The 27,363-nt window shown below is 51.1% G+C and overlaps 1 protein-coding gene across 3 annotated transcripts; it reads left to right on the top strand.

The window, feature by feature from the left end:
- The first annotated feature begins 36 nt into the window (after positions 1 to 36).
- Positions 37 to 27,007, top strand: OVOL2 (ovo like zinc finger 2). 3 transcript variants are annotated; one of them, XM_073792597.1, is made up of 5 exons: positions 335 to 525; positions 1,191 to 1,411; positions 3,337 to 3,412; positions 12,134 to 12,326; positions 26,241 to 27,007. In XM_073792597.1, the coding sequence occupies exons 1-5, from the start codon at positions 484 to 486 to the stop codon at positions 26,552 to 26,554; spliced, it is 846 nt and encodes a 281-aa protein (XP_073648698.1). In that variant the 5' UTR covers positions 335 to 483; the 3' UTR covers positions 26,555 to 27,007. The 3 variants fall into 3 exon arrangements, with proteins under 3 accessions (XP_004311818.3, XP_073648698.1, XP_019783083.1); XM_004311770.4 differs by lacking the exon at positions 3,337 to 3,412 and having other exon boundaries at positions 37 to 525; XM_019927524.3 differs by lacking the exons at positions 335 to 525; positions 1,191 to 1,411 and adding an exon at positions 2,007 to 2,202.
- The last annotated feature ends 356 nt before the right edge of the window (positions 27,008 to 27,363 follow it).

Genomic DNA, 27,363 nt, shown 5'->3' with positions numbered 1-27,363 from the left:
GGAGGGGGGAAAGACTGAGACGTTAAATTCTTTTGCAAACATTCGTGCCGAAGGAAGGGCTGGAACAGGCAGCCCCGGCCGCCGGAACCGGTCGGACAGGTAGCGAGCTTGTTGACACCGTTATGTTGCAGGGCGCATGCTCACTCCCAAGTTTCCTGGTGCCTTTTCTATTCCACCTTATGAAACTTTTTCCTCGGCGTGGTCTCACCCGCGATTTAAGGCATAGGTGTCGCCGAGCCGGGAGGCTGGGAGTCGCTGGGCGTGCGGGGGAGAGGCCGGGCCGCGCCGCGGCGGGGGGCGGAGGGAGAGGGCCGGCCGGGCGGGAAGGTGGGCTCTGGCCGCGGGGAACCGGGGATCGAGCCGCCGCCGCCCCTAGAGGGGAGCAGCCGGGACGAGGGGCCGCAGTCCGGGGAGGGGGCCCCACGATGCCCAAAGTCTTCCTGGTGAAGAGGAGGAGCCCGGGGGTCTCGGTCCGCAGCTGGGATGAGCTCCCGGACGAGGAGAGGGCAGACACCTACATCCCAGGTGAGCGCCGCGCCGGGGCCGGGCCTGGGCGCCGGGTTCCTGGGGTGCGGGCAAGGGTGGCCGGGTCCCCTCTGCTCTACGGCCGAGGCTGGACTGTCCCCCTCCCCCATGTCCCTCTTTCAAGGGGAGGAGGAAGTCACGGAGGCGCGGGAGGACCGAGAGTGAGAGGCTGGGAACCTGGGACGCCCTGCGCCCCCTTCCCCCTAGTGGGCGCCTCTAATTGCCCGGCGGCGGGACCGTTGGCTGCAGCGCGGGCCGGGGTGGCCCGGGAAGGGGGCTAGGGGCCAGTAGGGGCAACCCTCAGTCCCACGTCCTCGTGGGGTTGCACAGGGATGGGTCAACCTCTCCGGGGCTGGATGGGTCGAGGTCAGGCCCCCGCCCCCATCCCAGGGAGAGGAAATTTGGCGCGCGGGTCCCCAGACGCGCTGGGCCCTCTTTTCCTCGTGGGCGGTGTAACTGGGACTGAGGAGCGGCTCCCAGAACCCCGAGATCGCTCAGGAGGCCGAGTCCGGGGCTCTCTCGCCCACCCCCGCGGCGTTGCCCACTTGGCGAGGTGCCCAGGTCCGGGGCGGGGCGGCGGCGGCACCGCCCGCAGGTCAAACTGCCGCGGGCGCCCGGGCCTGACGCCGCGTGTCTGTGTGTCGGGGCGCGGCACTCCCATGCAGTGGGCCTGGGCCGTCTGCTCCACGACCCTCCCGAGGACTGCCGCAGCGACGGCGGCAGCAGCAGCGGCGGCGGCAGCAACAGCGCGGGGGAGCCCGGAGGCGCGGAGAGCAGCTCGTCCCCGCGCGCCCCCGAGCGCGAAACCCCCGAGCCTGGCGATGGCGAGGTCCCCGGTGGACACCTGGCGGCGAAGCAGCGCCCGGTCGCCAGATCGAAAATCAAGGTACGATGTCGACTCTGCCCCCGCCGCCACCTGCACCACGCCCTGGCGTCGGGCTCCCAGGGCCGGCGCCTCTCCCTGTCGCGCCCGCCCGCGCGCCCCGGCACCCGAGCACCCAGCGCGCCCGCAGCGCAGCTCCTGCACCTGCCCCTGGGTCGCGGCCAGGGCGCCTCCCCGCGTCCTCCCGCCTGCCAGGTAGCCGGCCGCCCGCGCTGCTGCACCCCGGAGACTGGCTTCCCGCGCGGGCACAGGCCCTCCGCGTGGCCTCCGGAGCTGCCTAAAGGCTCAGGCACAGCTTCCTCCCCCCAGCAGTCCATTCTGTGCGCAGGGCCTGAGGAACACCCTGGCCGTCGGAGTTCCTGGAGTGGGAAAGAAGGGACCCCAGGCCCCGGGCTCCCCTCCTCTGAGGTGCAGTTCCTACAGCTTTGTGAATTCTGAGTTTCGCCCCCTTCCTCGAGTTCTGGAGGCAGTGGTGGTAGATTGGCACACAGTGGGTCTTTCGCAATCACAACTATTCCCAGTGCCAATTATGAAGTGCCCGTTAGACACGAGGTCTGTGCCGGGCACTTGAAACTTGTGTTTGTCAAATCTTATTGAATTATGTTCACGAATGAACGGATTCAACTGCAAATTGGCCTACTGCCCCGCCCCCAGTGGGTTGGAGTGTTTGCTTCCCTCTATCTTCGCGCTTCAGCCCCCACCCCCACCCAGCCTCCTGGAATTGTAGGCCACAGCTTATCCGGACGCCCATCTGCGCTCTCCTGTGTGGAACTGCCATGATTGCTTGCTCAAAGGTATCCGCTACCTCTAAGACTAAGCTGTCCCATTCCACTGACTCACGGGCGGCGGGAGCCTGGGAGTGGCTTTTAGGAATCACAGAACCCCAGTTCCTAGCCAAGTGGGCCTTAGTGTGAGCCTTTTCGGGCTCCAGGCCCTTGGTGTAGGTGTTAATTCTTGGGCACTCCAGGGTGGTCCCGAAGCCCCCTGCCCAGGCACCGAGATGGGGCGGAAGCCCTAGGGTTAGCTGTGGATTGCCAAAGCCTCCTCCGTTACTTTTCCTGGGAGAGGTCTTCCCTCCCCTGTGCATATTCCTGGCTCCAGGGGCTTGGCTCCGTGGTGGGCTGGCGTGCATTTGGTTATCAATTGAGGCTAGAGGCTTGAGCCTGGAATCCTTAAGAAAGACACCTTTAAAGGATGCTGCGACTGGGTGTAGGCATCCTGCTTAGTGTTAAGTGCGCTGACGAGGTTCAAAGTCAGCTGATGGGAGGCTTTCCTGGGCCAGATGGGGTTAACTGGGAGGGACAATTTGCCTGAGGCCTGTAGCTCTGCCCTCCGGGAAATTCTACCAAGTATCCACTTGCATATTTATCATCGGCAGGAAGGACAATTTGCAACATTGTTTTCGGGTGGTCTATAGATACTTCACCCCTCTGTCCCCCAACTGCCCAGATTGCCCTGGAGACAAGGTGGCACAGGAAAATATCCAGTCCGTTAACCACCATTTTAGGAGATCTCTGCCACCCCAGGCAAACAGCTCCACTGGGGCCCTGGATTAAGGGAATGAATAAACCAATCTTATTCCCAGGATCCTTGTTTTGGTGCTGACGCCAGGGGTGGGGGGAAGGGCATAGAGTTTGCTCCTCAACCCTTAACAAGGTTTCCAGAGGAGTTTTTGTTTGTTTACTGAGGCCGAAGTTCAGGTTCCCTCTCCTTCTCAGCTTCCGTAAGACCTCCTGGGGTTAAGATGCTTCAAGCCTACAGAATTATCAGCTGTGGTATTGGCCATTTTCAAATGACTGGTCCAATTGCCCGTGAATTAGCACGTTGTGTAACTGTAGAGTTCTATGCCAAGTATGCTGAACTGTCTAAGAATTAGTTTCCTAACCATAAGAGGGGGAAGCCACTCAGGCATGATGCATGTTTTTCAGTGACTTGAAGACACTTACTGGACCGTTGGTTCTTAGGACCAGAGAAGGGCAGAGAGAAGCTACATCCCATCCAACAGTATGTAGTGCCTGCTGTGCACAAGGCAGCCAGGAGATAAAGATGCTGCCACCCTGGTGTTCCGGAATCTTCTGACAGTAACGGTTAGGGCTCTAGGCTCTGGTTTAGTCCCTCTGGGCCTCAGTTTCCTCGCCTGTAAAAATGGGGATAGTAATGAAACAAGTAATGAAACCTCATAGAGGTGTGAGGATAAATGAGTCAAGCGTGAAACACGGTAGGTGTCCAATAACTCTAGCTAGAATTATTTGGGTTGGTGGAGAGACACAAATACTAAATTAATTATTAACCCTATTACAGGAAAGTGAATGCTCAGCTAGAAGCACAAGCAAAGATGCAGTACATTCTGAGCAGAGGAAGGTTTCTTGGTGTGGATTTGAGGGCTGTGAGAGAAGGGGGAGAGGCACGCTTTAGGGTCGTATGGGCTGAGCCCAAAGCTTGAGTAAGGACAGGACTCAGAGCTGGAGGGAGGATGGGAAATGGGCCTGGGGTCAGGGAGAGTCAAGGTGAGGAACTGGACATGTAGCCAGGACAGGCTGTGATGGTCATGGGGCCAAGCCGAGAAGTGTGGGTGCTCCCGTGGGGGCAGAGGAGGGGCTCTGGAAGGTTTTTGAGAAGGAAAACCTCATTTGGGTCTATCTCACCAGCTGTGGTTGGGGATACATTATCTGTTCTGAGCCTCAGTTCTCTGATCTGCAAAATAGAGATAAGCGAATCGGCCTCTCCAAAGCATTGGGCAGATTACATGAGACAATGGAGGCAACACGCTGAGCAATTTCGTGTGTGTGTAAACTGCCCAGTGGGGAGGTAGCCGACAGTGACTCATAGCAAGTTTTGTTAATGTCCAATACTTTGTTGCCTACAGCAGGGACAAGGGATTTACCAACTGGATTGGCTGGATTTAAGTATTTTTAAAAAACCCACCCATTTGATATTTGGAAGGTAACATAAGCCCCATCCCTAATTCCCTGCCTGTTGACTTCAGTCTCCCAAGACAGAACTGGATGTCCCAATTCCCCCCACCAGTCTTGTAACTCACTGACCATCTCCTTGGCTGACCAGACTTTTCTTCTTGACTCTAGACCCACCAAAGGCAGGGAGCATTCCTGCTGAGCTTGTATTTTCAGCACCCGGTGCAGTAATGCCTGACTCATAGGAGGACATAAGTCAACATAGAAGAGGAATACAGGCAGGGAAGGAGTCAGTAGCATCTGGGGGGAAATAGGAAGCAAGACAAAAGGGAAAAAAGCTTGGAATGGATGCTTGAAAAAGCTTAAATTAATTTAAAGGGGGAAAAAGGAATAGGAGAACAATGCAAGTGTTAACTGCAGCCAGCTTTTAAGTGGAATATAGGTAAGTCGGTTTTTGTGGTTGGAAGGGTCTGAATGGATTTGTTGCAGAAACAGAATCCACCGTAGCTCACTTAAGCAGACAGTGGTTAATTATGGGGTACTAAATGGGCTAAAGAGAGACCAGGCTGAGCTCCCAGGAGTGACCCCCAGAGCCACACTACAGAACTGGGCTACCTAGGGAACTGCAGCCGCGGCCTCTTTGGCTGCTGTCGTGCATCACGATGCTTCTGCTAATGCAGGGTGTGAAACAATTGCCACATACCTGCCTCGGCTCAATTAACTCAGGCCCGAAGTCAAATCTCCTGCTGGTGCATGTAACTGGCGGTACCCCAGTCACATCTAAAGACCACAGATGCCAGGGATTCTGGGAAATGTAGTGTCTAGCTTTTGTAGCCTCTGCTGTACAGGAAGGCCCACCAGAGGAGCAGGAATTGAGGCTGAGCGTGTCCACCCACAGGATCTACTTCAGGGACCCTTATGTGGTCCAATCTCCTTATTTTTGTGGGGAGAAAGGTAAAGCCAGAGAGGTTTTGTTGAGTTCGTCACAGGTACTAGTGGCAAAGCCCAACCCAAGGCTCCTTATTCTTTAGTGTTGTTGTACTGCATCGTGGAAGCCACCTTTGACGCCTTAGCCATTAGCACTGACAGCCTGACATGAAGGAATTGAAGCAGTTTCTCACCGTGACATGAGACAAAACCACAGGGCTCATCCCTGCCTCTCCCACACGTCATGCCCAGACCCATGGGCCTGTCCCGGGGAAGTGCAGGCACACGTTTTGCAGACAACAAGTCCCATCAGAATCTCGGTGTGGGCACCTACAAGCCCTGTGGCCACAGGCGGGTTTCAGGTATTTGAATCTGTTTCTTCTGGATGATTAGGATACGTTCCCGTCAGCATCTCTGCATTTGGGAAGGTTCTGCATTCTGCCATGTAGTGGAGTTGTGAAGCTTAAGGAAGTAGTACATAGGAGCAGGAGGGGAATTTTTATCCTAAAGGAGCTGGGGAAATACGCTTAGCATGTTTTGAGCGCTCAGGCATAAGCACATGTGTCACTGGAAATCTCGTCTGCGCGGCCACCGGAAGGTAGCCTGCACTCACGGTAGCCTCCCACAGGAAATAGGACCATTAATTTAAGGAACTTGTCTGGTGGAAGCATCCACAGAAAATAAAGGATTTTTTTTCTTTTTTTCCTTTAGAAGTTGACAGGTAAGTGACCTTAGCCAGCTTTTGAAGTTGGTCAGAGGGCCAGCCCAGGTCCCTACCTCCCTAGATGCTCCTGAAGTCTTCAGCAGCTCTGATACAATGATGGGTTTGTTTCTGCTGCACAGGCCTGTTTTTAGAAGAACTAGAGGGGAACTTTGTGTGTTTTTTAAAATGAAAGCCGAGATCCTGCAGAAAACAGGACAGCAAATAAGAAAGCGCCAAGCTTCAGGGTTGGGGAACTGCTATCTCTCTTCATCTTTCTTGCCCTGAATTAATCTCCAGTTAGTTAATTAATCTCCAGACTGATGTCACCTCCCATCCTCGTGGTAGCTTCCTCACTTCAGTAATAAGCCTTTTGGAGAGTTAATTTTGGATTAAGGATGAGACTATTGAGCTTTTTCTGAGTATAACAGTGTCTGGAGCGGTATACTGTAATTGAACACATTAATATTTTCCATATCAAAACACGAATATTGACACCAAATGGGTAGCTTCCACTTTTGTTGCCAAGGGAGATAGGAGCGAATGTTGGTTTTCAGAGCTATTTGGATTTCAGAGTCGCAGATGAAAGACTAGGGGCTAGTGACTCACACTGAAGGTTGGTTCCCTTTTTCTTCCATCAGTGGGAGAAAAACTCAAAAGACAAATGGAGAAACAATGGGTTTTGACCAATTACCTTTTATTTAGGATCACAGGACTCTGGAGCTTGTCGAACTCTAAGAGTTAGCATTTACTGCAGCAACCAGTCTTTTTGTTTTTTCTTTTTTGGCTGTACCTCACGGCTTGCAAGAATCTTAGTTCCCTGACCAGGGAGCGGACCCATGCCCCCTGCAGTGGCAGCGCGGAGTCCTAACCACTGGACTGCCAGGGAAGTCCCTAGCACCCAGTCTTTTTAAAGTAGCTTTTCTTATTTAATTCCTTAACAGTCTCAAGAGGCGAGTATCATTATTGTCCACATTTTATGGGTGATGAAATTACGGCTTAGAGAGGTTGAGTAACTTGCCTACTTCCCAGACTGTAGGTGGTAGAGCAGGATTTGAACTTAGGAAAAGAGCTCATCTAGTCCCATTTTATTATTTTTACATGTGGGAAAGTATGGCCCAGGGAGATTAAATGACATCACACAGCCATCCAGGTCTAGGTTTTTATTTGATCCTCAGCATTTCTTGTCTCTCCACCCCACTCATTTTGTGACCAGGTGACAAAGATGTAACTAATTTTGGTCTACGCCTTGCAGAGTACAGTAAAAAGGTAATTGGTTAACCCTATTTTGGACTTCTAGGAAGTAGAATGGTAGGTGTAAGCCTGTGTAAACATAATAAAGATGGCCCAGTGAGCAGACAGGTGACCCGAGGAGAGATTGCCGGTCCTCCGGCACATGGGGCATCATTTCAGGAATCAGGGGTGTCTTCTGTATCATGCTGCCCATCCTGGGAGAGAACACGCAGAAGTGTGGCAGCTCTGGTGTTCTAGAGAGAATGTGATACATCTCTCACCGTTCCAGTGTTCTGTTGCTGCTTCACAAACAACCCCAAATTTAGCAGCTTATAACACTTTATTACGACGTCTTCTAGTTCTGCGGATTGGCTGGGCTCAGCTGGGTGGGTCTTGCCTGGGGTTTCTCTTGTGGATGCAGTCAGATGACAGTGGGGTTGGAGTCTCCTGGGGGCTTGAACATCCAGGAGGGCTCACTCATGTGACTGGCAGTTGGTACTCTTGTCCTTTTCTAGCTACTTTATTATATGGTTATACCATCTTTTTTTAACAAGTCCCTATTGATGGGCATATAGGTAGTTTCCAGCTTTTTGCTATCACAGACCAAATTTCAAGGCACATGTGAAGTACACTCTGTGAATAAATTTCATGTTTAGGAATTTATCCTCCAAATATTTTTCTGAGGAATTTCTCCTTTTTTTAAAAAAAAAATTGATGTGTAGTTGATTTACAATATTGTGTTAGCTTCAGGTGTACAGCAGAGTGATTCAGTTATACATATGTCTGTATACATATATGTATATGTGTGTATATATTTTCAGATTCTTTTCCATTATAGGTTACTACAAGATATTGAATATAATTCCCTGTGCTGTACAGTAAATCCTTGTTGTCTATTTTATATATAGTGGTATCTGTTAATCCCATACTCCTAATTTATCCCTCCCCTCATTCTTTCCCCTTTGGTAGCCATGTTTGTTCTCTTTGTCTTTGAGTCTGTTTCTGTTTTGTAAATAAGTTCATTTGTATTATTTTTTAGATTCCACATATAAGTGATATATAGTATTTGTCTTTCCCTGTCTGACTTACTTCAGTTAGTATGATCATTTCTGAGTCCATCCATGTTGCTGCAAATGGCATGATTTCATTCTTTTTTATGGCTGAATAATAAGGACTCTCACCTTTCTAACGAAGGAAGTTTTCCTTCCTCTGAAAAGTGAACAAGTCTGGCAGAAGCTGGCTTCGTCAGCCATGATCTTTTTGCTGTTGAATTAACCCTCCATCTTCTTTTGAAAAGGCCCTCTTCAGACGTTCTGGATATAATTCATAAACGTCTGGAGTCTGGATTGGTCAGAAATCCATTTATAGTTGGCGAACAACCCTTCATGGGCTGGAGGGTGCACCTTATGGCAATTCTCTACATGAGCATTTTGTGTTGACTCAGTTTTCCATGTTGTGAAGAGTGGAGAAATGGCAACACTGCGTTTGCTGAGGCAATGGGAGATCTTTTATTTTTGCTCTGAGAAAACCAGAGGGAAGTTCCCCAGAGAATGGGGTGCCCTCCCTCTCCAGTCCCCTCGCCTCATTCCCTCTTTCTCCCCTGTGTTAAAAAGCTTTCTGTATCTCTCTCAGTCAGATGATCCACTGACCCTGAACTCCCTTAAATGGTCACTGATCTCCATCCTCTCTGCCCTCAAAATTTTTATTCTTTTCAAACCAAATAATGCCAGTGATTTGAGATTTCCATCCTGGACTGTAATAGGAGGTATTCATGTTACATGCTGAGCATTTTAAAAATAGGAGTTTACCAAAAGAATTAAAGTAAACAAGGGTTCAGGTTGGAACCATAGTTGGCGAGTCCTCGGGCACATGGTGCAAGACTTTCAGAAGACAGTTCTAGCTTTCTTCACGTTTTTCATCAGAATTACCAGGTTCATGTGCCTCTGTTCTATTTCATTAGCCGCACTACCTCTCAAATGACCTTTATCCTGTGTAGATTTGGCCTTCAGAAGCTCACGGCATTTTGTTTGCCAAGACCTGGGCCATATGTAGTCTCTTCACATCCCTTCAAGGGAGGCAGTGACTAGAATGGGGACTGCGGATTAGCAGGAGACCATGACCTGTCCTGTGATAGGAGAGCCTTGGGCACAGCTGGGTCTCCCGCAGGCCCTGCCAGGCCCCACCCCTTTGGGGGGCAGAGGTGGGGTATGAGGCAGGAGGGTCATCAGACTCAAGCCCTGCGGTTGTCCTCCTGTATCTTCCAATGTGCCCACCCTCCCCCCGCCCTCTGACAGTCGTTGGGGGCCCTGCCCTTCTCTCCTCCCTCAGCTCTGTGCGTCAGCGACTCCCCAGGGCTCAGGCTGGCCAGGCTGGACTACACACAGTCCCCCTTTTCCCAGCGCCCTCTCTGGGATATTCCTTGCCCTTCCCCCATCTTCATCGTGGCCTGGCTGAGATGTTCACCTCTCTGGGTACACTTTCCCGTGCGCCCACTGTCTGGGCTAGGCTCCCCTCCCAGCCACCCCTTGCAGCTGGGGCTTCCCAGATGGCAGTGGGCTGTTGCCCGGTCTGCTCTCCGACTAGACTGGCAGCTTCCTGGGGACAAGCCATCCTGGTGCTCTGAGCACAGGCCCCATCTCGGATCAGGCACATGTCAGTGTCGGCCGAGACTAAGATGGAGCAGTGAGAATGAACTGGTGGAGGGGGCTGACTGGAAAGCCCTGTGCTGGGGCCTTCTCCTCCTGCCACCTGTGAGCCATTGCCCACCAACACTTTCTGACTGTGCAGGGCCCTCATGTGCGCTTGGGGCATGGGTGGGGGGTGGGCAGGAGCCTGCGCGAATGCTTGCTGGCTTCCACAAGGCGTTTAGTTGAGGAAACGTTCGTGCCTGATGGAAGCCTCTGGAATGAGTTGGAATAAAGTCCTGAACCGTGTGAGGGCCAGCCCCTCACATCTCAGGTGTGGTCCATGGACTGCACAGTGGCATCTCCTGGGAGCTGTCTAGCAATGCAGCATCCAGACTCCACAAGACCTCCTGAATCAGAATTTGCACTTTTTTTAAAAATTTTATTTATTTTCGAATTTTATTGTATTTATTTTTATACAGCAGGTCCTTATTAGTCATCCATTTTATACACATCAGTGTATACATGTCAATCCCCATCGCCCAATTCATCACACCACCACCCCCACCCCCGCCGCTTTCCCCTCTTGGTGTCCATACGTTTGTTCTCTACATCTGTGTCTCTATTACTGCCCTGCAAACCGGTTCATCTGTACCATTTTTCTAGGTTCCACATATATGCGTTAACATATGATATTTGTTTTTCTCTTTCTGACTGACTTCACTCTGTATGACAGTCTCTAGATCCATCCACGTCTCTACAAATGACCCAATTTCGTTCCTTTTTATGGCTGAGTAATATTCCATTGTATATATGTACCACATCTTCTTTATCCATTTGTCTGTCGACGGGCATTTAGGTTGCTTCCACGACCTGGCTATTGTAAACAGTGCTGCAATGAACATTGGGGTGCATGTGTCTTTTTGAATTATGGTTTTCTCTGGGTATATGCCCAGTAGTGGGATTGCTGGGTGGTATGGTAGTTCTATTTTTAGTTTTTTAAGGAACCTCCATACTTTTCTCCATAGTGGTTGTATCAATTTACATTCCCACCAACAGTGCAAGCGAGAACCTGCATTTTAACAAGACCCCCAGAGGATTCGTGTGTGCACTGAGGTTTGAGAGGCACTGGTCTTAGGGGTACACAGACCAGTTTGGGCAGGGGCTGCAGTGGCTGTAGAAGCTCATTGGGGAGGGAACAGGTGAGCTGAGGCTTGGCAGAAGGCAGTACCCCAGTGGATGAAAGGAGGGTGTTTCAGACAAGGAAGGTGTTAAGCCAGGAAAAGACCAACTCTTCTTGCTAATAATGTTTGTCTGAAAATTAAGTTTTTTAGGTCCTTTTATGAATAGAATTTTGGCAGAACGGTTGGATCCATCTTCTAAAGGATCTGATAACTAGGAAACCTTTAATGAATATATCAGATCTCGTGTTTTTCTTCACACAGTTATAGATTCTGTTTCCTTCCTTTGAGGCAGCAAACACGGTTGAGAGAATGAACCAGGCAGTCCAGAACCTGGGATTTGGTTATAGTTTTTCTGATAACAAAGCTGTGGGATCCTGACCAAGTCACTTCCCAAGATGACCGTCTTATTTGTTCATGATTCTGGGTCAGGAACTGGGGCACGGCTGGGCTAGGCAGTTTTCCTCTGGGCCGGGTTTGTTCACTCAGCTGGTGGCAGCCCTGGCTGGGCTGGAAGGTCCAGTGAGTCTTTATTCATACCTGGCACCTCATTGCTCCTCTGCATGGCTGCTTGGGCTTCCCCACAGTATGGTGGGCTCAGGCTTCCTCATGGCTGCTGGCTTCCAAGAGGGAGGATGCAGAAAAGCTGCACCGTTTCTTAAGATCTGGAACTGACGCAGGCCCTGCCCAGATCCAGGGGGAGAGGAGACGGTCTCTTGGTGGATGCTGGCCGGGAGGAAGGAATTGACTGTGGCTGTCTTTGCGGGCTCTGTGATGTTATCAGACCTAGACTCCTCTTTCCTTTCTGCTCTTCCATCCTCAGCACTGGCTTCCGCCTTGGGTCCGAGGTGGCTGTTGCTCTCCCGAGCAGGAAGGAGTAAATCAGGGGAGAGGGCACCATCCTTCCCCTTAGAGAGTGTATCTCACCAGCCAGGTGGTCCCACCCGCAGGACTTGCTGTGAGGCTGGGAAACGTAGGCGCGTAGCTGGGGGCGGGGCGCCCAGCTGGTAATCAGAGGTCTGTCCCGAGGAGCAAGGGGAGCATGGGTGTGGGGGGGGGGTGCAGAAGCCCGAGTCAGGTCCAGCCTAGACGCACCAGGCGGTGGGCGCGCCGCCCCACACGGGTCCTCACCCTTCTCTCTGTCCCAGTTCACCACAGGCACCTGCGGCGGCGACGCGGCGATTCACACCTGCGACCTGTGCGGCAAGGCCTTTCGCCTGCAGCGCATGCTCAACCGGCACCTCAAGTGCCACAGCCAGGTGAAGAGGCACCTGTGCAGTTTCTGCGGCAAGGGCTTCAACGACACCTTCGACCTCAAGAGGCACGTGCGCACACACACAGGTGAGGGAGGGACGCGGCCAAGAGCCCCTGGACTTTCCCCGCAAGGAACCCAGTCGGGAGCCTGGGGCAGAGTTATGTTTCCGGAAGAATCGCGGGGCGGGGTGTTTGGGGTGGGCCGCCCGGCTCTGCCACCTGCCATTGGTGTCCCCTGGGGCCCGCGCGCCGCTCTCAGCCTGTTCTCGCCTCGGTGAGATGGGCGGCGCATCACTGGCCGGAAGTGTCCTGGGAGCTGTGATGCCCACTCGGTGCAGCCCTCGGGCCGGGCTGAGGGATGGAATGTGGTCCCCCTGGTCCCTCTGCTGGTATTTTGTGCTCCTTTCTCGGGAAGTGAGTCTGTCTCAAAATAGCATCACGTGGCTTCCTCCTGAGAGCTCAGAAAGAGAACACGCAGCTGACTTAGCGCTGCCCGAGCCTCCTGCGGGGGCGGGTGGGCAAGTGTCACCCCCACCCTGAGCTTTACTCAGCGCGGGTCTGGGTCCTCACCAGCTCCCTTCCACAGACAGCCCTGGGGTGCCGGTTGGCCGCCCTCCCGCCCCCTCTGGCTGTTCGTAGCCTCGGTAGTTTTGTCTAGGAAACACCTGGCCTCCAGGCTGCTCCTTGAGGGCCACACCTGTGCCAGAGCGATCCCTGGAGGAGAATTCTAAGATGCCATCTCCTTGCTAAAAAAACCTTCTCCAGGGCTTCCCTGGTGGCGCAGTGGTTAAGACTCTCCCTGCAGATGCAGGGGACACGGGTTCGTGCCCCAGTCCGGGAAGATCCCACATGCCACGGAGCGGCTAGGCCCGTGAGCCATGGCCGCTGAGCCTGCGCGTTCCCGCAACGGGAGAGGCCACAACAGTGAGAAGCCCGCATACCGCAAAAAACAAAACAAAACAAAACAAAACAAAAAAACCTTCTCCAGCTCTGGGCAGGACAGAATCCAAACTCCCCATCTTGATGGGCTCCATGTCAAGCCCCTCACAGTCTGGGTCCCATCTTCAAATCCCCGTCCTGTCCCAGCCCCTCCCACCCCATCCCACTCCATCTTTTCATCCCATCCATTTCATCTCATCTAAATCCAACCCATCCTAACCATTCAGTCTTGCCCTGGTGCCACGCACTCTCCCTACAACCTCATAGAATTTACTAATTATAGTCCCGCTGATCCCATCAAGCTCTTTCAGGGTTTAGGGTTTCCCTCAGCATTTTGGGGGTGGGGTGGGAAAATGACCACTCCTCTCTCCCAGGGGGCCTCTCAGGTCCCCAGCCGCCACACAGGGCCCTTCTCAGATCCTCTGTATTCAGATTTCCTTTAAGCCCTTATCACACTTTTTTGTTCTTAGAGTACTGGCCATGAGCTTCCTCCCTGGCCTCAGAAGGGTGTCCTCCACCCTAGAGAGTGGACTGGCCTACTAAAAGGTTTTTCTTTTTCCTTTAAAAAAAAACTTTTCTAAAGTGAAATTTTCATTTAAATGTAACATACATCCAGCAAAGCACACAAACCATAAGTGCGTAGTTTGAGGATGCAGGACTTTTTACAAAGCGAACACAAGCATATTAACTGGCTGGAGTATTTCCAGCCCCCATAAGACACTGCCCCCTCCCTCCTGCCCCCTCTGGTCACTGTCACCTTCCCTCCAAGAGGCACCAGTAGCCTGACTTCAGTAAAAGTTTGACCTCTGTGTGGCCAGGCTGACACCTGGGTTGGGGCAGGGAGAATGCTTAGGGAGATTGATGGTCCTGTGTGATTAGGGAGGGTCCTATAGAGGGTGAAGGGTCCTGTAGGTGCTGGGTAGTAGAGGGTCCTGTGAAGGGTGGGGGTCCTGTGGGTGACGGGGGGACCCCTGGTTATCAATGGACCCATTACGTGACTGCAAAGCTGGGCTTATAGGCAACTGACCCAAGGAGCTGGAGGAAATTGGGGACCACTCATGGCGTCATTTGTCGTTGGTTGTCCTGGAGAGTTTCTCAGCTTTTCCTCTTTATCTGAGGGTGTCCTTGAGGGCATGGCCTATTTCTTCTGCAACTCCTCACCTGGTGGGCTCTGTGGTCACTCCCCCACAGAGTGAAGGGGGCTTGGGGAGCATTGTGGGCTGTTGGTACCTTCAGTTGGAGTAAACATGGAGCTGCCTCATCTGTGACTGAGTTAATTCTCCATCAGTAGAAATATTAGGGACTGACTGCTCTCAGGGAAGAGTTTGTAAGAGTTTGCACTGAGTTGGTCACACAGTGGTTAAGCACTCTGGATCTGAGCTAGCTGATTCTGCAACCTTGTGGAAATTACTTATCTTTTTGCCTTAGTGTGTCCATCTCTAAAATGGGCATGGATTTATTACCTATCACCTAAGTGATGGCTGCGAGGTTTCAGGGCAATAATGGCATATAAAGTGCTTCACAAATTGTAAGCACTTAGTAATTATGAGCTATTAGTGGTGGTAAATGTTGAAATAGTTGGCAGAGTTTTCCTGGGGCCCTGCGGGGTGGCAGGCTCGAAGACTCACCTCTGTGCTTGTGGAGAGCTCAGCCAACATAGGGAGGAAGAACCCAAACCCCTGACTGTGACCCAAGGAAACCAGCAGGTGTGCCAGACAGAAGAAAAAGTGGCGAATGCTGGTGGGGAGGCCCGGAAGGTGCATTGTTGCTGGCAGGGGCACCAGGGAGGCTTCTCAGAGGAGGTGTCCTTTTGGCTGAGCCTTGAAGAGTGAGCAGGATTTTCACAGTTGGACGGGGAGGGAAGGGCATTGCAGATGGGGAATGTCTTAGTTTGGGTTCCCCCAGAAACAGACCCTGACAGGAGGATTTGGGTGAAGCCGTTTATTTGGGAGATGGTCCCGGGGGCACAGTGAGGGGATGAGGAGAGGAGACAGAGGGAAGGAGACTCAGTGAGAGCTAGTTACTTACTGAGTGGGTTACCACTGGGAGCAACTGGGGCCCAAGCCCCCTGGGGGTCCTCTGAATGCACACAATGCACCCCAGAATTGCTCCAGGGGCAGGAAGTGGGGTATTTATCCATCACCTCCCATCCTTCCTTGTTTGGGGGTCCATCCTGGGACCCTCTGCTCCTAGGCACTTCCTCCCCGAAGCCCCTTGCAGACCTCACGTTTCCAGGGAGCATCATCGGGCAGGAGTGGCAGGAAGCCACTGGCCTCCTGGGACTGTCCGAGCCGGCCTGGTGGGAGGCTGAGGGGTTCGGTGGGGGGGAGCAGTGTCTGCCAGGGAGAACGAGGCTTAGCGGCCGGGGGGCGCGGGGGGGCGTTGGCAGAGGCGGGAGAGCCTGTGGAGGCTTGCGCAGCTTCCTCAGGTGGTAGCGAGCTCAGAGTGGTGGCTTTTCTGCAGGCCAGGCCCTCGGCTTTATCCTGTTGTGTCCAACAGCCCCGAGGAGCCCCGAGCCCTTGTTACCCGCAGTTCACAGGTGAGGAGCTGGGGACGGCTGGTCTTCCTGAGTCCAGGTCCCCCGCTTTCCACAGGCCCCTTCTCTGTCTCCGCCCCTCAGTACTGTGCTCACTCGGCATCCTTCCCGAGGCTGGGCCTTACCAGCCGCCCCGGTTCAGTTTCTAGAAGCCAGCTTGCTCTGCAAGAGGCGACGTAGAGAGGAACTCGGGCCGGGCACAAGCCGCACCCTCCAGCCTGGGCTTTACAGTGGGTTGCTGAGGAGTCTGAGCATGTGTTCAGTGGTGCCAGCATGTCCTCTGGCCACCGAGTGAGCAGAAAGGGGGTGGCCTGCACCCCGCCCCACCCCCACCCCCACCCCCAGGGCCCTGGGCTCCTTCATCTCCTACTCCTCAAAGATGAGATTTCTAGTGACTCCTAAAGGAGGGGCTGAAAATCACCGGGTTGCTGAATGAAAACGCCTTCCACCTGCAGCTTCCCCAAAGGGCGTCATGCACTTCATCCCACGAGGGGCGAGGCTGGCACTCAGGAGGCATTTAGGACTGGAACCCTGCAGCCTCTCTGCGCACGGGGAGCTCTGGGTCCGCGGAGGGTGGCTGGTCCGATTGAGATGTGTGGTTACGTGTAAAACAGACACTAGATTTCAAAGGCTTAATGCAAAATAAGAACGTAATATATATCAATTTTTAATGTTGATTTCATGTTGAAGTGGTAATATTTTGAATATATTGGGTTAAACAAAAGGTATCCTTAAAATGATTTCACCTGTTTCTACTTATTTTAATGAGGCTACTGGACATTTTAAAATTACAAAATGGCTTGCATTTTAATCTCTGTTGGATAGCTCCAAGGTCATTGAATCTACAGTTAATGATTTAAAAATTTTTTTATTATAATTTTGACTGTTAAAGTGACCAACAAATAGCATTATGGAAATGTCTTGAACCTATTTTCCCTCTGGTTCATTTTATTTATTTAATTGGCCGTGACTCCAGGCACGTGGGATCTTAGTTCCCCGACCAAGGATCGAACCCGTGCCCCCTGCAGTGGAAGCGCGGAGCCCTAACAATTGGACAGTCAGGGAATTCCCTGTTTCTTTTTTGTTTTGGTTTGGTTTTTTTGGAGTATAATTGCTTTACAATGTTGTGTTAGTTTCTGCTGTACAATGAGGTGAATCAGCTCTATGTATACCTATATCCTCTCCCTCTTGGACTTCCCTCCCACCACCCCCCATCCCACCCATCTAGGTCGTCACAGAGCACCGAGCTGAGCTCTCTGTGCTTTATAGCAGGTTCCCACTGGCTATCTATTCTACACGTTGGTAGTGTATATAAGTCAATTATAATCTCCCAACTGTAGAGATGTGGATGGGCCTAGAGTCTGTCATACAGAGTGAAGTGAGCCGGAAAGAGAAACAAATATGTATATTAATGCAGATATGTGGAATCTGGAAAAATGGTACAGATGAACCTATTTGCAGGGCAGGAATAGAGATGCAGATGTAGAGAACGGAGATGTGGACATGGGAGGAAGGGGAGGGTGGGACGAATTCCCTGGTTTATTTTCTGATGGAGATGTGCCTCCAGGTAATAATGACCAGGAAGAGGAGTCAAAACATTGCTGACAAACTGGCTGGTGGCAAACGGAATAAAGGGGTCCCAGCTCTGGGGATGCCCCTCTGCGGGGGCTGGAGGGACAGGCCTGGCCTCCTGGCGCCAGAGGCCTGCCCTGCAAGCTCTGAGCTCTGTGCAAAAGGGATAATCAGTAAAAAGAGCAAAAATCTGGGCTCCTCAGACCTTTCTGTAGTTCATGTGTACCACCTCACTGGCTCCAAAAGATCTCACCAGAATTCTGGGAATTCGGTTTTGCCTTTGATGGAGACGTGAATGTTGGATTTTGGCTCTTGACAATTACAAGTAAATGTTGTGTTTGGACCAGAAGCAAAGATGTGGACAGTGTTCTCACAACTACAGTAGGCAGACGAGTGAAGGTTATGGTTGCTCCCAGTCCGGTTGGGCCAGACCATGACTAATTTGAAGACTTACCTGGGATCCCAGGACCCTTCTTTTGAGAACTGCAGCCACAGTGTTGATGAGGTGGGCAAAGACGGTGGGACCGGGGATCGGGATTAATCCCCTCCCCCACGTCTCCTCCTGAGAGAGCGGGGCCTCTAAGACTCAGAACACGAGGAAACTTCTTGGAAAAGGTCCAGGGAAACCGGAGCCTGGAAATGTCTTACCTTAATATCCAAGCAGATGAAAGAAAAGATTAAGACTTCTTTTCTAGATATGACTTCACCAAGGAAAGAGTAGATCAGAGGTGTGTGTGTGTGTGTGTGTGTGTGTGTGATGGGGGAGGGGGAGCAGCAAATGACATCTGAGTCCAGATTGGAAGAGAGAAACTGGAACAGAAGAAACTCGGTTAACATTTTGTGAAAATACGTCTGCAAACGAGTGGCTCTTTTCAATCCAAATTGACTTAGGTTGGGTTCCCTAGAAGCAGATTCTGAGATGGCGATTCTTATAAACCGATTTATTGAGGGAGAGCTCTTGGGAGAAACCTGTGAGGGAGGGGAGAGCAGGACAGGGTAGCAGGGATGTGGCCCCAGCTTGATCCCACCAGGGCCCTGGGGTGTGACTGGCGCTACAGGCCTGTCCTGTCCCCAGGCAAGTGGGGGACATTTCTGTGCCCATGTGAGTCAGAGGCTGCCTTTCCCCTGGGTGGGCAGGTCACTTGCCCAGTGCCCGTTCCTTGGAGAAGGGGACATCCAGGAACTGTCAGCTGCCAACATAGGTGACAGCTGGGGAGTGAAGTACTGGCCCAGAAAAGGGGGTCCTGATGGGGGACCAAGAGGGTCCACTGCACGCATAATAGAGGGAATTGCTCTATTTAAGTGGAGTTGACAGGGTCACTGAGGCCAACGTGTGAAATTACGGCTGTTGACCCACCTCAGGACAAAGTAGAGACAGGGCGGGGGGCGGGTGGGAGGGATGAGCTTTCAAGACAGGATTGTGTATTCAGTTCATAGCCCGTGAAAAACGTCAGGGGCCTGGTTTTACAGAATATTCTTCTGGATTTGTTCACGTGTTTTAGGTTGAGCCAGCTGGCCATCCAGGGAAGGAGAGAGTTTGCTGGGGGCAGGGTGTGGGTGGGGGAAATCTGTCATTTAGATTCCAACAACCAGCAGGTGCCAAACTGAGCACTGAGTGTCTCCCCCCTCGCTGCCCAGGGACCCCGGCGCCAGTGGCGCCTGGGGGCGTGGTGAACGTTTACTGAGGTGTCAGGTGTGGTCTGGGCGTTGTTCGCCACCGTGACCAGGTGTGCCAGGCTCATCAGACAAGTACAGCTTGCATTGAATGCATTTTATTTTTCTCGTATGTAAAGTGACTACTTACTTTGTAAAAGACTTCAGTCAATATACAGACTACAGAGGAGAAAACCTGCGCTGCTGTAACCAGTCGAAAAGGGCAAACACATGTGCGGGATCCCCCGCTCGGTTTGTGAGGGCTCCAGGGGGGCATAACTCGGGTTGGTGATAACTTTACGACCCTGACTAGAGTAAAGGAGTTGGTTCGAGGTGCGCCTGCCATTCCTACGGAAGCTTCTGAGTTCCACGGAGGGAGGCTGAGGAATTCAGATCTGAGGTCCGGGCAGTGGGGAGGGGGCTCTGGCCGGAGCGCAGGGTCTGCCCTGCCCCCCTTGGTGGGGCCCTCGGGCCTTATCTTCCATCTGGGCCACATTGAGAAGGAGGAGAAGGCAAACAAATCCCATCTTGATTGAAGAAGAGGAAACAATGGTGTCTGTTTGGAGCCTACGGGGAAGGGTTGATTGGACTGGGAAAAATGCAGGCTGGGAGAAGTTTGGAGTGGGGCGGGTGGGAGAAAAGAATAGAGTTACCTCCACCCCGAGGGAGCTGAATGCTGCCTTGTAGGGTGGCCTCCTTCACTCACCAAACTCTCCCGTCTTTTATTTTGACTGACTTTTTAGCTACAAAAAATAATATTGAAAGGGAAGAATGAAAGAAAGAAAAAAAGAAGCCTCCTCTCCACGCCAAGCCCTAGTTCCACTCCTGAAAGCAAGCCACCACTTAATTTTTTTTTCCCCAGAAGTTTTTAACACACATTGCTTTTTTCGTGCACTATCTATCCTGGAGATTGCTTCCCATCTGCAGAGGTAGACATACATCACTCTTTTGAATAGTTGTCAGAGCGTTTCTTAATATGAGATTATGACGTAATTTCAAATGTGGAGGCACTGTCATTTTTTTCTCTTGCCCCAAACGATGACACTTATTTACATTCTCAGGGTCGGTTTTTTCTTTCCTCCTTCCCTTCTTCCCTCCCTCCCTCCCTTCCTTCCCTCCTTCCCTCCCTCCCTCCCTCCCTCCCTTCCTTCCTTCCTCTCTTTCTCTGTCTCTCTCTTTTAATTTTAGACAGGACTACCACAGATATTCTTGTAAATCCTTTGCCTACTTGTGTGAGTCTTTCTGTAGATAATTTCCCTGAAGTGGGCCAAAGGGCAGACCCATTATGATGTTTGTGGGGTGGTCACATTGCCTCCCGAAGAGTTTGTCCTAAATGTCCAGTCCCACAAGGAGGCCTGCAGAGAGCTCCTTGCTGAAGTCCATGTTTGGATAAAGTTCAGTAAAGGAGACTTAGCTACAGCAAGCAGAGAGCGCCAACGACAAAGACTTTTCTTTGGGGATGAGTGACATGAAGCTTGATTTGGTAGTAGCAATAGAACATCTGAAAAGAAGAGACCCTTTGTGATAACGCAACACACAGTATTTTCTGCTCGAGGTGATACAGACCCGCAGCACAGTAGTCTGGAGGGTGGACGGGGAAGGACGTCTGTCCCCTCCTCTCTCCACCAGCTGCCTAGGAACGACATTTAAAAAAATTAGCCTTTAAAAAAATTATTTTTTTAAATTGAAGGATAGTTGATTTACAGTGTTGTGTTAGTTTCTGGCGTACAGCAAAGTGATTCAGTTATATATATGTGTATATATATTCTTTTCCATACTCTTTTCCATTATGATTTATTATAGGAAAAAATTATCCTTTTTTATTGTAAAATAGATAATGAACAAAAAGGTGTACATATAGATACAGTTTAAAGACAGATACTAGATATTCACATACCCACCCGCCAGCCAGCTTCTGAATAGAGCGTGTTTGCGTTCTGTTGACCTGGACTGTAAGCTGTTGAAGCTGCATCCCGTTGAATATTCAGTGTGTGCTGCATCCTTTGCTTGTGAGATCTTGGTTAATCCTCAGAGCAGCCTTATAAGGGGTATCAATTATTATCCCCATTTTACAGGTGATGAAACTGAGGTGTGGACTCAGTTAATGCGTGGCTGATGGGTGGTGCCTGGGTTTCCAGTGGCCTTGGACTCTGTTACTGTGTAGGTGTCAGTAGGTTAATGATGCCTGGTGCGGGGATGGTTCCGGGATCCCACTCCAGGCTCGGACAAGATTGGCCTTTGCTCGAGAGCGCCCACGTCCAGGACAGGTGAGGCCCAATGTCAGGGAGGCCTTGGTATCTGTCCCCCTCATCTGGGGCTCCTCCCTGGCCCCCGAGTTTGGGGGAGAGGAGGACTCCAGGAGGGAGGGACTTGTTCCCCAGCCCAGAAAGAGTCACCAAGAGGCGGCTGCTGGGTGACCATGTCTGCCTGCACCAGTGAGCGAGGGATGAATGTGGTATTTGCAGAGCGGGGTGGGGAGGGTAGGTTTGCAAAAGTCAGAATTAACTGCCATAACTAGAGGTGTGGGGACCTCCTGTCTACCCCGCTCCACCCCCCGCAGTCATCCTCATCCTAGCCGTCATCTGCACGGCGCAGGGCTTTGAAATCCTCTAGCCCTGGCTATCCAGGCTCTGCTGGGTGCTGTGCCCGTAGGATTCGGCTGAGCTGGGAATGAAGAGAGGAAGGAGACGTGACCGTGCGAGTGGACTTGGCCCTGGCCCGATGCCCTCGGCAAGGGGCAGGGCTCAGGCAAAGCCATGCAGCCCCGTCCGCATCACCTTCTCAGGTCACCGTTGGGAGTGGGGACCCCCAGGAGTAGGATTGGAAGCGTCCAGTTCCAGAATCCAGGTTAAAGCCTGGTGTCAGTGTGCTGGTTTCCCCACCGGTTGAGTTTGGATGTTTTAAAATAGTCGAGGGCTGTTTCCAGTCACCCTTGAAAGGAGCAGCTGGCCTCTGGGTGAATTTCTGTGTTGATGAGCTTTGGGTCTGAAGTCAGGTTGCTGCTTGATCAGCCAGAGGTGGTGGGAACCAGCTGCCATGTGGGCGCAGAGGCCTGGTTAACACAAAGCCCCTTGTGGCCCAGACATGCAACCTACGTGGTGTATTCCTTTGGAGAGGCCTCACGGCCCCTGCGTTTGTAGAAAACTAGCCCCAAAATGTGACCTCTCTTTTACCTGGGCCAGTAGGATTCATTCATTCATTCGTTCAAAAATTATTTCCTGAGCACCTATTAGGAATTCTCTGCTGGTCCAGTGGTTAAGGCTCCACGCTTCCACTGCCGAGCGCCCAGGTTCGATCCCTGGTCAGAGAACTAAGATCCCACGAGCCACGTGGTGCGGCCAAAAACAAAATAATAAAATAAAAAATAAAAATGATTTACTGAGCACCTATTATGTGCCAAGTGCTGAGGATTATAAAGGAGTTTCTTTTAGCAGTTTTTCTGAAACATGTGGAATATAATACAGGCCTGCTTTCTGCGTGGGTGGGCTGGAGGAACACCCCACCACGGCATTGAGCTAACACAATTCTTTTCACATGAACGTTAGCGGAAAGGATGGGAGCTTCTGGATGTGGACAGGAAGAAAAGTGGAAGCGACTCGATTTTTTCAGATGGTTGAACGAGGGTGGGGGGAGTATTTTTTTCCATTTTGACTTCCTTTGTCATCTGTGTACTTAAAAAACTTCATGAACAGACATAGCTCTCCCGGCCCCCCACCACGCGCCACCAGTGAGGAACTGGGGACATTTAACTTTGAAGAGAGGACTTGGGGGAGCCGGCTGCCTCAGACACCCCAAGTGCCGTCCTAAGGCTTCACCACACGTTGCTTCAGACCTGTAACTCCAGCATAAGCAGCCTCAGCAGCACCTGGGAGCCTGTGAGAAATGCAGATTCTCATCCCCACCCCAGAACCAGATCCGCCAGCAGGGGGGCCCGGAATCTGTGTTTTGACAAGCCCTCTAGGTGGTTCTGTTTCGGGCTCACATTTGAGAAACACTGCTTTCGCTTGGATCAGGACGTCTGGAGTGGGGCCCGAGGCTCTGCACTTCCAACGAGCTCCTAGGTGATGTGATGTGAGGTGGACTACACCATAGTACCAGGTTGTACAAGGCAGCATCATGTGATGGGAGGGTGTGGGCTGGAGCAGGGCTTCCTCAGTCTCTACAGTTTTTAAAAGATGGGATTTGGGTGCAGCTGTACAACAAAACACCACGGTGCTCTTAAAAAGGAATGAGACCAAGCTGTAAGCACCAATATGGGAAAATCTCCAGGAATGTTTATTTATTTCTTGAAGTATAGTTGATTTACAATGTTGTGTTAATTTCTGTTGTACAGCAAAGTGATTCAGTTATATATATATATATATATATATATATACATTCTTTTTTTTGATATTCTTTTCCATTATGGTTTATCATAGGGTATTGAATATAGTTCTCTGTGCTATACAGTAGGACCTTGTTTTTTACCCATCTTATATATAATAGCTTACATCTGCTGACCCCAACCTCCCACTCCATCCCTCCCCAAGCCCCTCCCCCTTGGCAACCACTAGTCTGTTCTCTATGTCTGTGATTCTGTTTCTGTTTCATGGATAGGTTCATTTGTGTCATATTTTAGATTCCACATATAAGTGATATCATATGGTATTTGTCTTTCTCTGTCTGGCTTACTTCACTTCGTATGATAATCTCTAGGTCCATCCATGTTGCTGCAAATGGCATTATTTCATTCTTTTTTATGGCTGAGTAGTATTCCATTGTATATATGTACCACATCTTCTTTACCCATTCATCTGTTGATGGACATTTAGGCTGCTTCCATGTCTTGGCTATTGTGAATAATGCTACTATGAACATAGGGGTACATGTATCTTTTTAAATTATAGTTTTGTCTGGATGTATGCCCAAGAGTGGGATTGCTGGGTAATTCTATTTTTCGTTTCCTGAGGAACCTCCATGCTGTTCTCCACAGTGGCTGCACCAACTTACATTCCCACCAACAGTGCAGGAGGTTCCGTTTTCTCCACACCCTTTCTGGCATTTATTGTTTGTAGACTTTTAAATGATGGCCATTCTGGTCAGTGTGTTGCGGTGCACCAGGAATATTGTTAAGCGAGAAAAGTAGATTTTGAAAATATCTTTTGATAATCGCTTGCTTCCGTTAAAGCCAGGATAGTAAAATCATGATAAAACCCATTATTGCATAAATAAACTATTTAAGCATTTTAGAATGTGAATTTTAATACACCTGTTTTTCAATTTTTCACTATTCTTTCAGCAACTCGAACATTCTTGGGGAAAAAAAATTAACCATTAAAAAAACAAATACAAACGTCTACATGGGGATGCACATTTTCCCTTTCGCCTCAAGCTCCAACATGACTCCATGCAGCACTGGTGGATCCTGTCCTTACTTAAATTTTTGATAACTTGTTCATCATGGATTTTTTTGTATGTATTTTAATTTTGAAAATATTTATCTTGATTGATGTTTTCACATACTCTTAAATTTTGAGCCTAAAGCTTTGGGGATTACTGCGGGCAGTGGTCCTCCTGGCCTCTGGGCTCTGAGATGCTCTGAGAGCTGGCAGCCCACTCTGTTCCACAGACCCTGAGCACAGCATTCACCCTCTCTGGGCTTCCGTGCTCATGGGACACTATATGCTTCCTTGAATCCCCCCCGACTTTAGAGCCTGAGATACACCTACTGAGGTCTCCTTACCTAAGTTCCCATCTCACCCTGTTGGGTGCCCACGGTGGGCATGGGCATGACTGTGGTTGGATTGGCTGAGCTCCCTGCTCATATGGTGTCTGTGTCCTCTCCATCTGGAAGGCAGGCCCCACTCATAGTAGCTCACTTTTAAAGCCAGCAGGAGATCTAGGTTGGAAATGTTTCCTAACTGTAGCCGACGCCATCAGTGTCCTGTGACCCCTGCCATTTCTGGGCACACCCGTCCATGTCGTGGCTGCCCACAGCTGCAGCCCAGCCTGAGGATGTCCTTGCTGGAGGCCACTCTACCCCAAGGCAGGCTGTACATGCTGGGGAGAGAGAACCTGTCCCACCCGGGGTGCTCTCCGCGGTGCTACTGGAGCAGGCGAACAAAGACTCCAGCTCCCGAGGGCCAGGGTAACTCGGAGGTGTGTGTTCTGCTCTGTCCCGCACCTTGTCTGGCCATGTGGACTCTGGTTGCCCACAGTGGTGACTGGCTGGATGACCCCTCTCCCCCTTGTCATCATCATCTTCCCTCCCCTGCAGGTGGGGAGTCACCTCCCACTTTTCATGGGGTCACCGCTCCTGAGGGCAACCTCCCAAATAACTCCTTTTCCAGTGAAACCCAAACTAAAATGAAAACAAGGTTTACTCTGCCCACTTTGAAACCCAGACATTAAGGCAGGCAAGTGGTGGTGTTTTGCTGTGTGCATCCTTTTTTATTATGTTTGCTCTGTGGACAGTTTTGTCTCCTGCCTTAATCATTTTCCTCATGTTTCTCATCCTTGGTCATGATGCTTTTTTTTTTTTTCCCTCAGCCCCTGGCAACGATTTTTCTATTGTTTCTGAGAGTTTGACTTTTCTGTATCTAAGTGACACCACGCACTATTCGTCTTTCTCTGTCTGGCTTATCTCACTGAACATAATGTCCTCAAGGTCCATCCATGTTGTTGCAAATGGTAGGATTTCCTCTTTCTCCGGGCTGAATAATAATCCACTGTAGATATATACCACACCTCTTTTATCCATTCATTTATTGGTGGACACTTAGGTTGTTTCCATGTCCTGGTTATTGTGAATAGTGCTACAGTGGACATGGCTGTGGAGATATCTCTCTGAGATCCTGTTTTTATTTCCTTTGGATAAATACAGTGGGATTGCTCGATCATATAGAAAGGTCTGTCTTTAAGTTTTCGAGGAACCTCCATACTGTTTGCCACAGTGGCTGCACCAATTTACATTCCCACCAACAGTGCACAAGGGTCCCCTTTTCTCTACACCCTCACCAGCATTTGTTACCTTTTGTCTATTTGATAATGGCCATTCTGACAGGTGTGAGGTGATCTCTCCTCTCTATGTGGTTGTGATTTGCATTTTTCTGATGATTGGTGATGGTGAACATCTTCTCATGTGTCTGTCGGCCCTTTGTACGTCTTTGGAAAAATGCCTGTTCGGTTCCTCTGCCCGTTTTCGAATTGTGTTGTTGGTTTTTTGCCGTTGGGTGGTGCAGGATGACTTTTAATGGCTTCATAGTGGGAGGCTCTGGCTGGGCTGTGACCGACCGGTGCTGTGTCTGTCCCTCACCCTGCAGGCATTCGCCCCTACAAATGTGACGTCTGCCACAAAGCCTTCACCCAGCGTTGCTCCTTGGAATCCCACCTGAAGAAGATCCATGGGGTGCAGCAGCAGTATGCCTACAAGCAGCGCCGGGACAAGCTGTACGTCTGTGAAGACTGTGGCTACACGGGCCCCACCCAGGAGGACCTGTACCTGCATGTGAATGGTGCCCACCCGGGCAGCGCGTTCCTCAAAAAGACATCCAAGAAACTGGCAGCCCTCTTGCAAAACAAGCTGACATCCACGCTCCAGGGCAATGCCAACCTGAGCGAGGAGGAGGAGAAGTAGGAGAGGGCGTGGATGCCAACGCTGCCACGTGTCCACAGATTCCCGGTCTTGAGGGCCCCCTGACCCACGGGCTTTTTCTAAGTCCAAGTGTTCCGTCCATCTCTCTGTCCTCTGGGGGCCTCGATGGGGGGCTCCGTTCCAAGGCTGTCAGTGATAACAGTGGCTTCAGGCCCCCCGTAACCCGTATCCTCAGGAACACTGTCACATGAATGAAAGCTTCTGGATGGCTATGATCACCGTCTGGGGTTTGGGTTTTTTTTTGTTTTTTTTTTTTTAGGATTTTCACACATGGAGGCAGGGGTGTTCTTAAGAGAGACACCCCTTGGAGAGATTGATATGGTGCCTTGAAATAAAAGTACTTCCACTTGAAATGCTCCTCCAGCAGGGATAATGAATCCTATTATTCTGAAAGAGTTAGCAGGAATTATTTTAATAAAGGAAACGTCCTGGTGACATTTTCCTGATCAGAATGAAACAGGAGAGCGTTGACCTGTAGCTCCCTGTCCAGGGCATATCGTGGGACCTTCGACTTCCGGTTATTTGTTTTGTACTAGTGGGTGGGTTTGAAGAAGGGCATCTTGAGCGTTGGGTAAAGGTAGACAGCTGGTGACAAGACAGCCCCACACGTGGCTGCCAGGCAGAGGCGCTGGGCTCAGCTTGGCAGGCGGCTCACAGATGTTCTTTGGGCCAGGGTGTTGCTGCAGAGATGCTCTGGCCTCCAGGACCGGGCCTGCTGGCTGAAGGCCATCCCCGCTCCGTGAGTCCAGCACCAGGGACATCGTGGACATCGCGGGGCCGAGGCTGGAGCA

Source organism: Tursiops truncatus, chromosome 15 (assembly GCF_011762595.2).
Source record: "Tursiops truncatus isolate mTurTru1 chromosome 15, mTurTru1.mat.Y, whole genome shotgun sequence".
NCBI lineage: Eukaryota > Metazoa > Chordata > Mammalia > Artiodactyla > Delphinidae > Tursiops > Tursiops truncatus.
The sequence above is the reverse complement of the archived record's forward strand: the minus strand, read 5'-3'. Positions and strand labels throughout refer to the sequence as shown.